General features: G+C 44.2%; 1 protein-coding gene across 3 annotated transcripts in view; it reads right to left on the minus strand.

Annotated features, from left to right (window-relative positions):
• Window positions 1-5876: 5876 nt before the first annotated feature.
• Gls (glutaminase) overlaps window positions 5877-15366 on the minus strand; it is a 74784-nt gene continuing 65294 nt past the window's right edge. For all 3 annotated transcript variants that reach the window (XM_021197367.2, XM_029538856.1, XM_029538857.1), the window contains 4 exons: window positions 9247-9308; window positions 8464-8540; window positions 8317-8380; window positions 5877-6297 (listed from right to left, as the gene is read on the minus strand). In XM_021197367.2, coding sequence (XP_021053026.1) covers window positions 6141-6297; window positions 8317-8380; window positions 8464-8540; window positions 9247-9308 — 360 coding nt within the window. In that variant the 3' untranslated portion in view covers window positions 5877-6140. The remainder of the gene's footprint in view (window positions 6298-8316; window positions 8381-8463; window positions 8541-9246; window positions 9309-15366) is intronic.

Below are 15366 nucleotides of genomic sequence, written 5' to 3' on the forward strand. Positions count from 1 at the left end.
CTGGCTATCCTGGAACTCACTTTGTAGACCAGGCTGGCCTCGAACTCAGAAATCCACCTGCCTCTGCCTCCCAAGTGCTGGGATTAAAGGCATGCACTACCACTGCCTGGTCAGATAAATTTTAAAGAACTCCCTATAAATGCATGAGAACCGCTGTTACTGATGAATGTGTTTTTTTTGACAACTGCATTCACAAATGGTCTGTCCTGTGTTTTGTCACTGTTTTGAGGGATGATGTTTTGTGGCACATGCTGTGGTACGATCACAGCCTGGTGGTTCTGGTCTTGGGTTGGTTCTTCTGGGTAGCTCTCACAGACTGCTGAGCAGCTGCGCCTACAGTGCTGTCCCATAATAGTCTGTTCCACTTTGGTGAAGGTCAGGCCACCTTACAACCCGAGTGCAGGTGTGTACCACGGTAAGTGTGCACAGTCCTTAGGGAAAACAGCGAAGCAGAGGCCTCCTCTTTTTTGTGACAAAATGAAATGACCAAGAAACAAAACATTTAAAAAGTTGTTTTCCAATGCTGAGACCTAACCATTGCTTTACACTGTTGTCTGTTGAAACAGTTTGTTACAATTTCATTCTGTTGAACTAGCTGACACTTCAAGAAATGTTGAAATTATGTTAATTTCCTATTATTATTTAATATAAAGATATTTAAAATGTCTAGTGTTATGAGTTGGTTTAATATGTATCTCGTGTCAGTATCAGTCCTTCTTTAAGTGCTTTTTGAAAAAGATTTATTTTGGTATATATTTTATGTATATGGGTGTTTTATCTGAATGTATGGACACCAGGAGAGAGCTCTGGATCCCATGAGACTACAGTCAAATGGGACCACAGTCAGATGCGATTTTGAGATGCCATGTGGGTGCTGGGAATTGAACTCAGGGCCTCTGGAAGAATAGCCAGTGCTCTTCACTGCTGAACCATCTCTTGAGACCCATATTGGTCCTATCTTAAAGGAAGACTGATATTTCCCAAGTGTCACCCCTGCTTCCTGTCCTGCAGTCACAGTAACTACGGCAGTTTAAGTAGTCCAGTGGGCAGGCACAGTGGTGAGGCCACTTTGAGGTAGAGGCATGGGGATCAGGAGTTTAGTCATTCAAGGCAGGCAGGGCTCCACGAGATCATCTCTAAGTCAGTGCAAGCCATCCACTTACACTCTCATGTAGCTGACTGTTAGAAGTCACCGAGCATGTCCTAGTTTAAGGTTGTCTGTGTGTTTGCGTATGACTAGGATGGCATTTTCTAAGAACAGAGCACATATGGAGCACTTGGGATAAGTTGGTTTAGGGACTTCCTGAGGCCGCAGTACATAAGTGGATTCTGTTGACTGCTTGAAAACTACTGTGGAATGAAGGCTCGTCTCAGTAAACAGGACAGACCTGTGACATCTGACTGCCTCAGGGAAGCATCAGACGAAGGTGGAAAGGGTTTTGAAAGGTTTTTTTTGTTTGTTTGTTTGTTTTTTTACCTACTTTTGGAGCTGGGAGGCTGTCCTTCATCCTTAGGGCATTATTTATCTGAAGACATCTTTTGTTTAAGATTCATTCAGTTGTTCCTCAAATATGGTCAGTGCCTGCCCTGAACCAGGCGCTATTCTAGATGTTTAGAAGGCACTAATAAAAGATGCCCCACTGTCATACGTGTAAGATGTTCTAAGACATTGGGCCATATGCTCAACAGAGTCACTTTACCCATGAAGGTTTTGTAGAGATCTTGTGAAGCAAAGGGAGCCGGGGAGCTGGGTCAGCAGCTCGGAGCACTTGTTGCTGTTGCAGTAGATTCAGGCTCAGCAGTCCCGCACCCACAAGGCCTGGTGGCTCACAATCATTTGTAACTCCAGCTCCAGGGGACCTGATGCCTTCTTCTGACCTCCATGGGCATCAGGCACTCACGTGGACACACACACACCCACACACACAAATGCAAAACATTTATACACATAGTCTCATTTTGTTTAAATTAGTCAAAAGCTACAGATAATGTAAATGTTATAGAAAAATGTACATAATTTCCAAGAAATAGAATTTAAACTGGCTGTGACAAGCTGAGGCTGCTTAGTATTGTCAAAAGCTTTGACTGTTCAGGGATACTCTACCATTGGGTTGTGTATGTTGTACTCGGAGTTTAAAGGTACTATATGATTTACTGAAGGAAAAAGTAATCATAATTTATTAAACTTATCCTGAGAACACAGAGTAAGAGTAAAGCGCCCCAAAGGCAGAGCAGTCACTGTCTATTGTCAGACTTCTGAGTTCTGTACAACACTGGGACACTTCATTCCCTACTGTGGCTGCGCTGGCAGCTGCCCCCCCCCGTCTTGTCTAGAAACGAAGTCATGATATTTTGGAGTCGTGACTGGCTAGCTTCATGGTGAACTTTCTGCTAATCATATGAAAAGGCAGCAAGAGGCATGGCTAGCCCCATGAGGCTGAGAGTCAGGCCAAACTCTAGAACAGAAATGAGCTCTTCTCGTAATGCCCTCCAGCGTGCTGGGTTAGCTTACTGCACCTCCTTTAAAAACAATAGCCTTAATGACTACTAAGTCTAGACCCTTCTAACCCCAAACACATGCACACCTGCTAACTTTTAACTCAGTCCTTTCATATGCAGATAATTCCCTTCTCATAAAAGCAACTAAGTGCCACCCAGTAAGTACATCCATGGGTCGTTTCCTTCAACATCCATGGATTATGAACTTACTCATATAAAAATCAACCTAACCTTCTGAAAGATGCCATAAAAGGAGAATGATGAATATATTAACAAATGTAACTTTTCACTACTGGGGTTATCTGTGTGCTCTGCGCCCCTACTACACTTCCATCTGCAGATAAACATGTGTGCAGTAGGAGCTGACTTAGGTTTCAGAACTTAACAATGCAGCAGTCATGCCTGGCCCCAAAACTCACCTGAGAGGCTTCAGTTAGTCGTCATTAGCATATATGAGTAAGTGAAGATGTTAGCTGTAACTTTGTGTTAGGGGTCAGGGAGATACTATGGGAGTAAGAGTTCCATACTGTGGTCCACTCTTGGGTCCCATCTTCATCAGTAAAAGCATGGGTTAGAGAACTCCACATGCCATTTCAAATTCTAAAACATCAGTAATAGAGATGGCCTGATACAGCTCCTAAAACCAAGCAGCTTTATGGAATATAACTTCCATAAGATGAAGATGGGGTTGGTATGGCGTGCACATAACTGTTGTGGAGTTAAGAGGCTAACTTGACACCCAAGAGAAAATGCTTCGCCAAGAACAGGACTTTTGGGCACTGGAATTGAAAGCATGTGAAGAATTGGGGGGAGCTCCAGCTAGTGCAACTCAGATCCCAGTGTGATCGGATTGGATCAGCTCTTGAGGTAAATTTCAGTGCTCTGTGGAAACATGTCTTCATTCAACGATACTTTCCATGGCATGGTGTAAGAGCATGGTATGAGCTTCTAGAGGACTCAGCTAGCCCGTCCACCCCTAACCTTCACAGCTAGGTCCTCAGTTCTTATCTTGGTCGTGTGGTCCAAACTTCCCACCCAATTCTATGTGCTTGCCTCACACCAGGCTGGATGTAAACCAGCTACAGACTTCCAACCCAACAGCACAGAGAAAACCTTAGTTATTTTTAAAAAAAATACTTTTTCTCATAGTTTGTTGTTACACGTATTTATTATGCTGTAAAAAGCAACACTACCTGATCTCATTTAAAATAAGTATTTCCCAATTCCAGAATACTTACAACTTATAGTTTTAAGGTTTTGTTTTGGGAAATGTTAGAAGTAAATACATTCATAGCTGTGGACTCCCCAGCAGGGACCTACATCAAACATCAGGTTATCAAGTCCCTGACGGACAGCTGGATAAACAGTAAACCCAGCTCTACAGCTAAAGCACGTGTAGGCAGCACTGGGGTATAGCATATCACCAGACAGGGGTGTCAGAACCAAGATAGCAGAAGCAGTGGCAGAGAAAGATCTTCAAAGCAACATGATCATGTAATGGTTCCGGGATACAGAAAAATTACCTAAGATTGTAAAGCCAAAACAAACAGATCTTTGGAGTTTACAGATGGCAGCAGTTAGCAGCTCATTCACACACACACACACACACACACACACACACACACACACACACACACACACAGTCCTTGTTATTATCAGCCAGTAGTGAACAGCCAGAGCAAGACCTGGCACAGGAAAAAGAGCATACTCAACCAAGCGACAAAGACTGTACAAAACAGCACTGAGCTGAGAAAAGATGAAAACATTTGTCTCAAATACTATACAGAACCATTACTGGAGGGAATCCTCAAAGTCACTGGCAATAGTTAAGTCACATACTGAATCACAAAAAGCCAGCTGCTATTGAAATAGCATCATCTCAGTTGATTCCAAAAAAACATGTTCACCCCTTAATTTTGGAGGTTGTCCCTGTGTGGGATGTCAGTGCCACCTATCCACCTGTCTTGAGGGGTGTGGAAGAAGCAACATATTGACAGGNCTGGCTGCTCACCCACCATCCTCCCCACAGACTCTGGAACTTAGAAACACATTCGTGGTGCCTGTCCCAGTGAAGGAACATTAGCCAGTTTCATCAAGGCTGGAGCTGGCTAGGGAATGGAGCAGGTGGCTGAAGCTGACTTTGACTGAAACAGGATCAAAGCAGCTGGAGGTTACCAGGTGAATAATGTGCCACCAGGCATAAAGCGTGGATGCAAGCAGTGCAGATAGTGAGGGTCACAAAAGATGCTGTATTACTGTCGTAACCACTAGTGTCTGTGTAGTTGAGAATTTTGCTTATTTCATAAAGCAGTTTCCAAGAAGTCCATGTGTGTGAGTGTGTGTATGTGTATGTCAAGTGTGCATACACTTGTGTGCAAAAGTCCTCACTAACATACCCTTCATCTCTTGGAGGTATAACAGGGTAGGTCCAGTATGTGGGACTCCTAGACAATTATGTTCTTTGTAAGGTCGCTTTTACCTATTATCCAAGTTAATCATAAATTACTTTTCCAAAGCAAAGAAATGGTGGGTCTATATTTAAAATGAAGTGATCTTATTGAACGATACAGCCCACCAACAGTTAGGCAGTAGAGGAAGAGAAGATACTCAGGGCCCTCCACAAAGAAGTGCTATCTTGATGCAGACATTTGACAGCAGGATTCAAAGTGTTATTTGTAGCTTTTCCTAAATATATCATTATAACTTTGGTAACTGAAAGCATTTCAGAATTTTTCTTTATTGTAGAAACTGAAAAGAACTTGTAAGTGTACGGTATCGCTGTCTTTACTCTTAAGACTGATGATTAGATGTCATAATTTTGGCTCATCTTCCTTAGATAAATGGCCAAGCTGTATCTCTGATGGTAGAGATGTGAGGCTTGCTGGCTTGCTGGCTTGCTGAGGGAACATGAAAACTGCATAGTAAGCCAGTGCTCTCTTTCCCAGCTGAGGGGGGGCTGACAGCCACACAGCACAGAGAGGCTGACCCAAGTGTTGTATGGAAAGGAAAGTTTAAAAGTGCTAGAACTATATTCACACATATGTTTTGGTCACCAAACATCAGATTCCCTGATAAAATCTAATCAGAATCGGCATATTCTCTGAACAGTTAGTAACTATTTTAATATTAAAGAGTCACACTGTGAAGTGAGGGTGATAGACATTTTAAACACTCACCCATACAAGTGCAGTGATCTCTCAAACACTCAAAACTAAATCTATATTTAAAGTCTTAAAGATCACGCTATTTTCATCTAATAACAGCATCGACCCCGTGGACAGACTGTACGACAAAGCTCAATCCTAAGTGCATATGAGCATATCATCACCAGGGCTTGAAAATTTACAAAACACAAACAGTGAAGACCACAGTGCAGCTAGCATTGGGAACTACTCTTTTACGTCAAATTGTACAATGCACGAGGTAACTATTGCTCACATTATGAAGGGAGGCTGCTTCATTTCTATTTTTTTCCCAAAGAACTCAGATTTGTCGTGTGCGCACAATGAAGGAAGCTCCGGTAACACTGCAGTGACAGATGTTGTAAATACACATTACTACCAGATAGAAATATACAATGCTCTCCATAATCGTGTCCCACGATTACTAGGTAAGTAATGTCAGTCCTGGGGTTCAGACCATTATAACAAGCCATCGAGGTTCTTGTGGACAGTCTGGTTTTCCTTTCCATCATCAGGGTCCCCTTGAGGTGTGTACTGAACTTGGTATTCCTGAAGGATTTTAAAAACATCATGGTGTCCAAAGTGTAGTGCTTCATCCATGGGGGTGTTATTCCACCTGCAGCACAGCAGACAGGGTCGTTAGTCAAGCAACTGCTGCTCAGAGACAGTGCTCCAGCACCCCTGGCTTTCCATCCAAGCTCCACAGCTGTTGACACTCATCTATACTTTAACAGTATTACAAGTGAGACTCCTCCACCCCCCAAACACACAAAAGTTCTTAAAAGAGTTCAGACACTGGTGTGAGAGAGACATCTTGATAATGAGGATAATGGAATGACTTCTATGAAAAGATTTGGTTTCCTCATCCAAATGCTAAAAGAGGGGCCTTTGGAAGCCAAGTCTACTGTTGACCCGTATTTACAAATCAGGTAGTGTAACATCATCCTAACCTGTCACAGGAAGCTTATGTCCCCGTGGATTTAAAAGTTACAGCAAGCCATAAATCCTCCAGGTTTCCAATCATTTCGTGGCATTAAATGCATGTTAGAGGAACAAGCTGTGCCAAGAGGAAGTGACCCTTTCATCATAGCAAGTAAGGGAAGGAAGCTGCGGGCTCACCTGGCCCACTGCCTGATCAGAGCTCCCAGTCCGCAATAGTGTGCTCCAGCAGTGAGCAGCTGAGGTCTGTGGAAGGGCACGGCACTATAAAAGCCCATGCCCCAGAAAAGGTCAAGTTTGCTCCTTAGCTGCTGGGTCCTGCACAGCTAGTGGAGCCTGTCTGCTCAGCTCCTCCTGCTGGCTTCTCTCCTCTCCATTGGCTCCTGGCCCCAGTTCCCATCCCACCTTCCTGCTTTTGCTTCTTTCCATCATCCTGTGTCTGTCCAGAACCTTTCACCTAATTAATAGGTCACAATGTGAAGCCAAACAAGAAGTGCTTAATTTCACATCTTAAATGTTTCTGGTAGCCTGCTCTTCATTTTTAAAATCAGGTAAGTAAAAAAACTTGGCACGTCTCTGCTTCTCAAGATGCAGCTACTGACTTTTCCCTTCCGAATGGCTTTTCATTAGGGAGTCTAACATGATCAAGCATTTGTGTCAGCTTTTGGGAAAACTGCCAGGTCATCTTTACATTTCCTCCACGACACAATGAAAATCCCACCCGCAACAAACACAGCGCTTCACTCTTGCTGTTTTGTAATATAGGCCATACTGATTCTGCATGAGGGGGGAAACATGTAGCTTCGTTTCTGGACTGCTGCAGAGCTTACCGCAATCATTCCTTCTAATAACTATAGGAATGGAGAGAGAGCCAATGTGTTACTGCCTCACAAAATTGCTAACAAATTTCAGTTATAACAAAACTTTTCATTTTCTGGTAAACTGAACCAAAAAGATTTAGGCCCCTAAAACAAAGGCTTAGAAACCCAACCAACTAGCTGAAGATAGTCAACTTGCTCAAGCTCTGTGCGGCCCTTAGGCGTCATTCCAAACTCAAAAAGCACTAGATATGGTTCCATTGCATTCTTCTGAGCCCCTATCCTTACTGCTTAACTGATGGTGCAGCCATTCCAAAGACAGGATGCCCAAGTGGTGAGCACAATGTGGCATGCTTGGCACTGCCCTCACTCCGCCTCAGCCTGGGAAGGGGCCACATGGACCAGGAGGGAAGCAGAGTGTCGTAGGTAACCCTTCCCACTGCAGGCAGAACACACCCCCATTCAGTGCCCTCAAAGCTCCCCTCCAATGGACTATTTAAAATCCAACTCCCACAAAGCCTTCTCAAACGAACTGCAGCAGATACTAAGCAACTCCAGCACACCAATGTCAGTTCCCTTAGAAACTCTGCCGCACTTCTGTGTTGTCTGTGTAGTTAAAAAGCTCCCTGGGAATAGAGTTCCCGTTTTCTGTTTTAAAGTATGAAGGACTGTCTTCTTCATATTTGCTGATTGGTCGTCAAACCTGAAATTCCTGAACAAGACACCACTCTCTGATACGGAGTCGGATGTCACACAGCCAGCCAAATTTGCATGTTGCCTTTGTAAGACACCATGGATGTAAGCACCATCTGCCACTCAACTCTGTGTATTCAAATTGTGACTTAGCAACTAGGGGAAGAGGTAATGCAGACACTCACCTGTCCTTGGGGAAAGGGTTTACTTTGCAAGCTTCCAGCAAAAACTTGACAACTTCAACATGACCTATAACACACACACAAAAAAAACATATTTTAGTCTCAAGTAGAATTTCAGTCTGTAAAATCTCTCAGTGGTTCATGCATTACCCTCTGCAGCGGCAACATGGAGGGCCGTTCTGGAGTCATAATCCCGCTGCTCCATGTCCATGGCTGACAGAGCAAACCTGGAAAGGCAGAAATAGCTCAGCACTACATTAGATTAACTTAGGTCAGTGGTAGCATTTGCTCCATCCATCCCATCTAGGTCTCTCATTTAGGTTCCCTGTGCTACCAGACTGGGGTAAATGCCATGTGACCACTCTTCCTTAGCTGTGCTACTTTGGAGGAAGATAAACAGCTCTCTCTCCCAGAACTAAATTTCATCACATTATTATTTAAACTGTTCTTAAAATAGTGGCATAGCTGTATTAAAAGGGCAAAAATGCCTACAGTAAAGCTACATGCTTCAGTGTGACTCCCAGTCTTTAACCCATTTGCCTAAAACAGATGAGACAAATGCACTTCTAGCATGGAAATCAGCTGAGCCATATCCACTTTAAAGGTCACTGCAGCTCTGCGAGAGGGAAATTTGCTCACTATCCAGTAGTTCATGGCCTTTCTAATCCTGGTGACATGCACAACACCAAACACCCTGGCTCCCACCTTATCAGAGATGTTACAATAAACCACTAGCCAGTTACTGGGCTAGTTACCTCAGAGATCTCGACAGGTCTGAGACACTGGAAGTAGGGGAAGTCTCAGTGGAAGTGGGGTAGTATATATCTTGTTTGGATAACTTTTATTAGAGGTGTTAGTGAGACTTTGAGACAGCTGCTTGACCAGAGGCACCTTCGGACACCAAAAGTCAATGTCTCTACCCTGCCCGCATACCTTCGGAGGGCAGACACATCTCCAGTATATGCAGCAAACAGAAGGTTTATCACCGACTTTACCTGTGGACAAAGACAAGAGATATTTGTGGGAGAAAGCAAATGAGGCCATCACCATATAGTTCTCATGTGCTTTGAAGACTTCAGCTGGATTGATGAGCTGTTATCCCGGGCACACATCTAAAAAACACACCTGCCCTTAGCCAAGACGGATAGAAAATAAAGTATAAGATACATGTGGAAAGAGGAATATTAACACAGAGTGGAAGCTCATAACACTGGCATCCACAGTGCAGAAAACTGCAAGTTCTCTAAAAACCTCATACAGTATGTCTCACTACATTAAACAAGTCTACATGGGTAAAAGTCATATCACATACTAAAACTAACTCAGGCTACATAATGTCCCATCCCTGCCAGCATCACTTTCCCCACTAGCTACTGACTTCCTTGTGCATCAACATAAACTTAAGAACAAAGCTGTTCTTCATTGGGGGATCTTGACTATTGCCCAGGTGACTGGTATAAACTAGGGCACGCTTAGAACGTATGACACTGCATAAAGGGTAGGTTCCGGCTAGAGTGTGCATAGCTCCAAGGCGTAAGGTGCATCTACTTTTGATAGTTACCCGCTCGTTTTATAGTTAAGTGAAAGAGGCTAGTTATTCTAAGATACCCAGTTTTGATCTTTCATTTAGACTACCCATCCCGGTTTATTGAAAGCCCAGACACCACAGACTGCCAAGTTTGCACCCTGCAGTGTCAACACTCTTTCTGATGGGACACAGTGGTAGATACATTAGTCTAAATGGGGCACAGGATAGCCCAGTTCTGGGACTGCTTCCCTCTAGACCTGAAACCTGACATTGCCTTCATGTTATGGCTCCCCTTCCCACAGCCTGTGAACTTTAAGGCTGAGTGCTGAACACTGCTGAACATCTCTGACTTAGCATTGAAAAACGTATCCTAGAAACTAGCCAAAAAGATTCTCCATGAAAAGGACACTATGACTAGATATGTTCTTAAAACATTAAATTCCCCTATTGGAGAGTCACGGGCATATGGGAATCTGAGGACTTATACTGCCTTAGCAGTCCATGCCTAGTACCAACTCCCCATTCCCCCACTGCCTGCTCCTGCAAGCCTCCATGCCTAGGCTGCTCCAGAGCTATGGGAGGAGGGTGGGCTTTTGCTATGAAGACTCTAAAAGCATGACATCACTTCTCCATTTCTAGTTGTTTGACTTCAGGCAAGGGTGATAAAAACAGGTTCAGTTAGTCTCAATGACTGACAGCTCGGCTGGGTTATGAGCCACTACTCATGAATGCAGTGCCTGATGTGTCCAGAAGAGGGCACTGGATTCACTGGAGCAGGGGGTTGGGGGAGAGGTGGCAGGTGGGAGGGTAAGAGAGTCGCCCACAGGGGTGCTATGAGCTGGGTCTTCTGCAAGAGCAGGAAGTGCTCTGCATGGAGCAGCCATCTCTCCAGCCCAGGACCAGGTGTCACTCCTTTCTCCCCTGGAGTCAACATGAGACTGATTGATCCCTTGTTAGAAATCACCAACCTCCCACTGTCGGTCACTGTTTCTCTTTCCCATTAGTTCCCTTTATACTTTCTGCAGGCAAAGCCCAGGTTAAAGAACTCCCTGGTGACACTGGTTAAAACTACCCAGATCATATAAAACCCATCTTCACAACTCCCTATACTCTTAAGCAAAATACCATCTCCCCCTCCTCTCCTTCACCCCTGCCTCAGACCAGCCTTATTCCCGAGTCCTTCCTTCAGCACATACGCAGGCAGTCTTCCAGGCTGCTGCCTTGCTGCTAGGGTCTTTGCTTCTAGTATCTTCTACATTCCCCTCTTTCACTCCTGTCTGCCCTAATGCACAGAAAAACCTATTCATTATTTTACCCCACAGTTCCCCCTTTCTGGATGTGCCTTTTATTTCCCCAAGAATTACCTCCACATCCTAACGGAACTCTTCAAGCTCCACTACCTGGCCTCTCATGACTTCTCCTATGAAACTGCAGTACCTTGAACACCTTCTGTTGACTGCTGGGCACACTCTCCATGGCCTCGCGTGGTACTCCAAAGGCTGTCGGCAGCCTAGGGTTTAGCACAGCATCCCTCATAGGGTTCATAGATCTTCCAGGGAGAATGACTTCCCACTCTAGACTTTTAACATCCAAGGCCTGTTCCTGCTTTGTAACTATTGACTACACCAGACTACCCAGCTGACATTGCACATCACAGGCATGACTTACTCATGTCCAAATGGGTTTGGGTTTGTGCTGCCGCTCTCTCCTCCAGGCTCTCTTAGTTTGTGAGCCACAATTCAGCACTTGTTCATTCTGAACCCTGAAGTCAGAGTTGCTGCATTTGCTTGTTGAGCTCCCTTCCCCCTCTACACCCCATCTCACCCCAGCAATGGCTGGCTAAAGCCCAGGAGGGTACCCAGCAGGTGCCCCTCGCACCTAAGTGTTCTACATAGTGCACCTACTGAGGGAGAAGCCTCCAGTAACCCACATCTAGCTTATGCGATTAATTCTGTAAAACATTTACAAAGCCACCACTTTTCATTATCCATCACTGCTGTAGCTTATCTAGGCCACAGCTTTATCTAAAGTGGAGGACTGTGACAGCCTGTTTAACTCTGCTGCCACAGGAAACTGAAATGGCAGGATATTCTCTGGTACCTCCCACCATGCCGAGAGAATTCAGCTGGACCATGCCACGCAGAACACAACTGTTCTAATCCTTGGTGACTCTGCATGTCATTCCCTACAACTCTTGCCCCACCAAGCAGCTTTTTCTCACTTTGCATCAAAGTCCACTTCTTCCCCCAGGAAGGCAACTCCTTCACCTTACCAGGTCAACTCCTACAGTCTCAGACACTGCCTTTCCTGCACTGCTTATCTCTCTGACTTGTCTTCTGAGGGAAACTATTATCTGGCCCCCAGCATACTTATCATCTTTGTCCCATTAATATGAGCAGAAATCGTGTGTTTTCTTTCCTGACTGTAACCTGTGGCCACTGGCCACTGTGTATCTGTTAACAGTAATACTGAATAAGTGAGCATTTGTTTTTACACAGAATCAAGCATTCCACGCCATCATTGCCTCAGGTTTTTGCCCCTGCATTTAGGGTTTTTTGGTTTTGCTAATCTGTCCCCCCGCCCCCCGATTTTGACACAACAGAGTTGGTCTCACTCACTGAGCCCTTGTTTCTGTGCCTGCTTGTCTAGGGGTCTCTATTCTCCATACTTAACCCATTCATAGTCCTACCTGCTCTGCCACAGCATGTACCAGGACCCATCATTAGATGCCTTTTTCTACAAACAACCTGAATATACACTCTGCTCCTTAGCCACAGTGCAGGCTTTGTCAAAGTATGGTCCCTCTATCCATTTCTCAATGAGATGTCTTAGCTACCCCTCCGGGAACACTAATACTGTATGTGACCGGAAGTAATCTCCTGTATATACCTCCTTATGGTACCATCACATATATTCACTTTGTATTTTACCTCCCCCATTCCAGAAGAAACCTGTATATACCAATATACCATATACCCTTAGTCCTAAAATGTTAACTTTTTCTAAGCAGTCAAAATCCTTATCAGTTTTTACTATCTATATGAACTACCAGCCTGTCTTCTGGGTTCTGTTTATTTATTTTTATTTTTTCAGTGCTGGGGACTGAACATTAGAGGAAGATGTTCTTCCAGGCCTTGCCTTTTAAAATTCTGAATTTAGATCACACATCTTTTAAGGCAGTTTGTGTTCCTTGCTTAGTCACTTAATCATTGACAAAAGAAAAAAATGCTGAAATTTTCTTGTAAGGTTTAGAAAGGGCTTATCTTATGATATAACTAGCCTATTTAAGTTTTACTAACAATCCTCAAGCATGCTTCAGTTCAGAGATAAAAACAAACTGGAATTAAATGAGAACACACTGAGCACAAGGGCTAGTTTTGTGATAAACAGGAGGGACATTAACTTAACAAAAATTACTAAAGGGGAACTAACCATGCAAGTTTAGTATTATTATCATTGAAAACAAAAGGCCTGAATTTGGTTCAAACCAGTAGAAAAAGTTTAATCACAAAGTGTCTCTCTCCAAGACAGAAGGCACTAGAAGGTAGCACATGCCTGGGTACCACTTAACAATACATCACAAATTCCTCTTTGTTTCATAAGACACACTTTCCCTATTTTAAAGCCCTGGCTGGCTTTGAACTCAGAGCTTCCCACTCAGCCTGTAGGATCCTGGGACTACACTGATGAGTCATCCACATCCTATACCCTACGTTTTAGTTTATATAAATTAAGTAATGAGCTTTAGGTACCAAGAAATAAAATGAAACTAACAACTACAAAAAAGGAGTATCCCATTTACTGAAGGGTAGCATTTCCTGTTTGGTTCAGTGAGACTGAAATGTCCCCTAGAAGGTACATGGTAATATCGATAAAGGAAAGGGACACAGCTCCCAGTACCGTTGGGTCAACCCTGCAAAGGATGTGGGCCTGCTAACAGTCATAGATGCTCTTTCCTAACTCTCCTCTTTACACTAGAGGTCCAAAAAATAAATAGTGGGGTAACAGTAACAGCCAGAGGTATAAAACCTGCCCTGAATCCTTAGAAACACAGAAACAGAGACCAAACATAGCAGGAACAGGAGCTCTGTAGAGCAGATTGAGGGTTCTAATGTCTAATATATACCTTCCCAAAGTGAAAAATTCCATTGGGGTGAGAATATTGGACATAGTGCTATCTGAGGACCCAGCTATACCACTCCTGGGCATATACTCAGAAGATGTTCCAACATGTAATAAGGACACATGTTTCACTATGTTTATAGCAGCCATAATTATAATAGCCAGAAGCTGAAAACAACTCAGATGTCCTTCAACAGAGGAATGGGTACAGAAAATGTGGTACATTTACACAATGGAGTACTACTACTCAGCTATTTAAAAAAAAAAAAAAACAATGACTTCATGAAATTCGCAGGCAAATGGATGGATCCAGAAAATATCATCTTGAGTGAGGTAACCCAGTCACAAAAGACCACACATGGTATATACTCACTGATGAGTGGATATTAGGCAAAGAGCATGGAATACCCACGATACAACTCACAGACCATATGAAGTTCAAGAGGAAGGAAGACCAAAGTGTGGATGCTTCAGTCCTACTTAGAAGGGGGAACAAAATAATCAAGGGAGAGTGGGAGGGACTTGGGAGGAAGAGAAGAGGGGGAGGGGGAAAAGGGGGAAGAATCAGGTATGGGAGGAGATGGAGGGGATGTACAGAGGGTCAGGAAATTGAACAGAGGTATGTAGCAATGGGGGATGAAGAACTGTGGTAGCAACCATAAAGTCCCAAGTGCCAGGAAAGCACGAGACTCCCAGGACCTCAGGGGAATGACATTAGCTGAAATACCCCACAAAGGGGAGAGAGAACCATATCCAGAGGTTAGGCATAGGCCCCCAGTTGAGGGATAGGGCCACCCACCCATTTCCAATATTTTAACCCAGAACTGCTGTCTAAAGGACATACAGAGACAAACAGTGGAGCAGAGACTGAAGGAAAGGCCATCTAGAGACTGCTCTACCTGGGGAATCCTTCCTATATGCAGACACCAAACCCAGACACGATTTCAAATGCCAAGTGCTTGCTGACAGGATACAGCCTGATACAGCTGTCTCTTGAGAGGCTCTGCCAGATCCTGACCAATACAGATGCAGATGCGCACAGCCAACCATTGGATTGAGCATGAGGACCCCAATGGAGGAGTTAGGGGAAGGACTGAAGGACCTGAAGGAGCCTTACCTGGCATCAATGGGAGAGGAGCCCCTTGGTCCTGTGAAGGCTTGATGCCCCAGTGTAGAGGAATGCTAGGGCAGTGAGGTGGGAGTGAGTAGGTGGGTGGGGGAGCACCCTCATAGAAGCAGGGTAAGGGTGGATGGCATAAGGAGTTTGCAAAGGGAAAACCAGGAAAGGGGGTAACATTTGAAAATGCTAAGATTAAAAATTCAGGTGACAGCAGATGCTGGCGAGGTTGTGGAGAAAGAGGAACACTCCTCCATTGCTGGTGGGATTGCAAGCTTGTACAACC

The sequence above is a fragment of the Mus pahari genome, chromosome 5, assembly GCF_900095145.1.
Source record: "Mus pahari chromosome 5, PAHARI_EIJ_v1.1, whole genome shotgun sequence".
Classification (NCBI taxonomy): domain Eukaryota; kingdom Metazoa; phylum Chordata; class Mammalia; order Rodentia; family Muridae; genus Mus; species Mus pahari.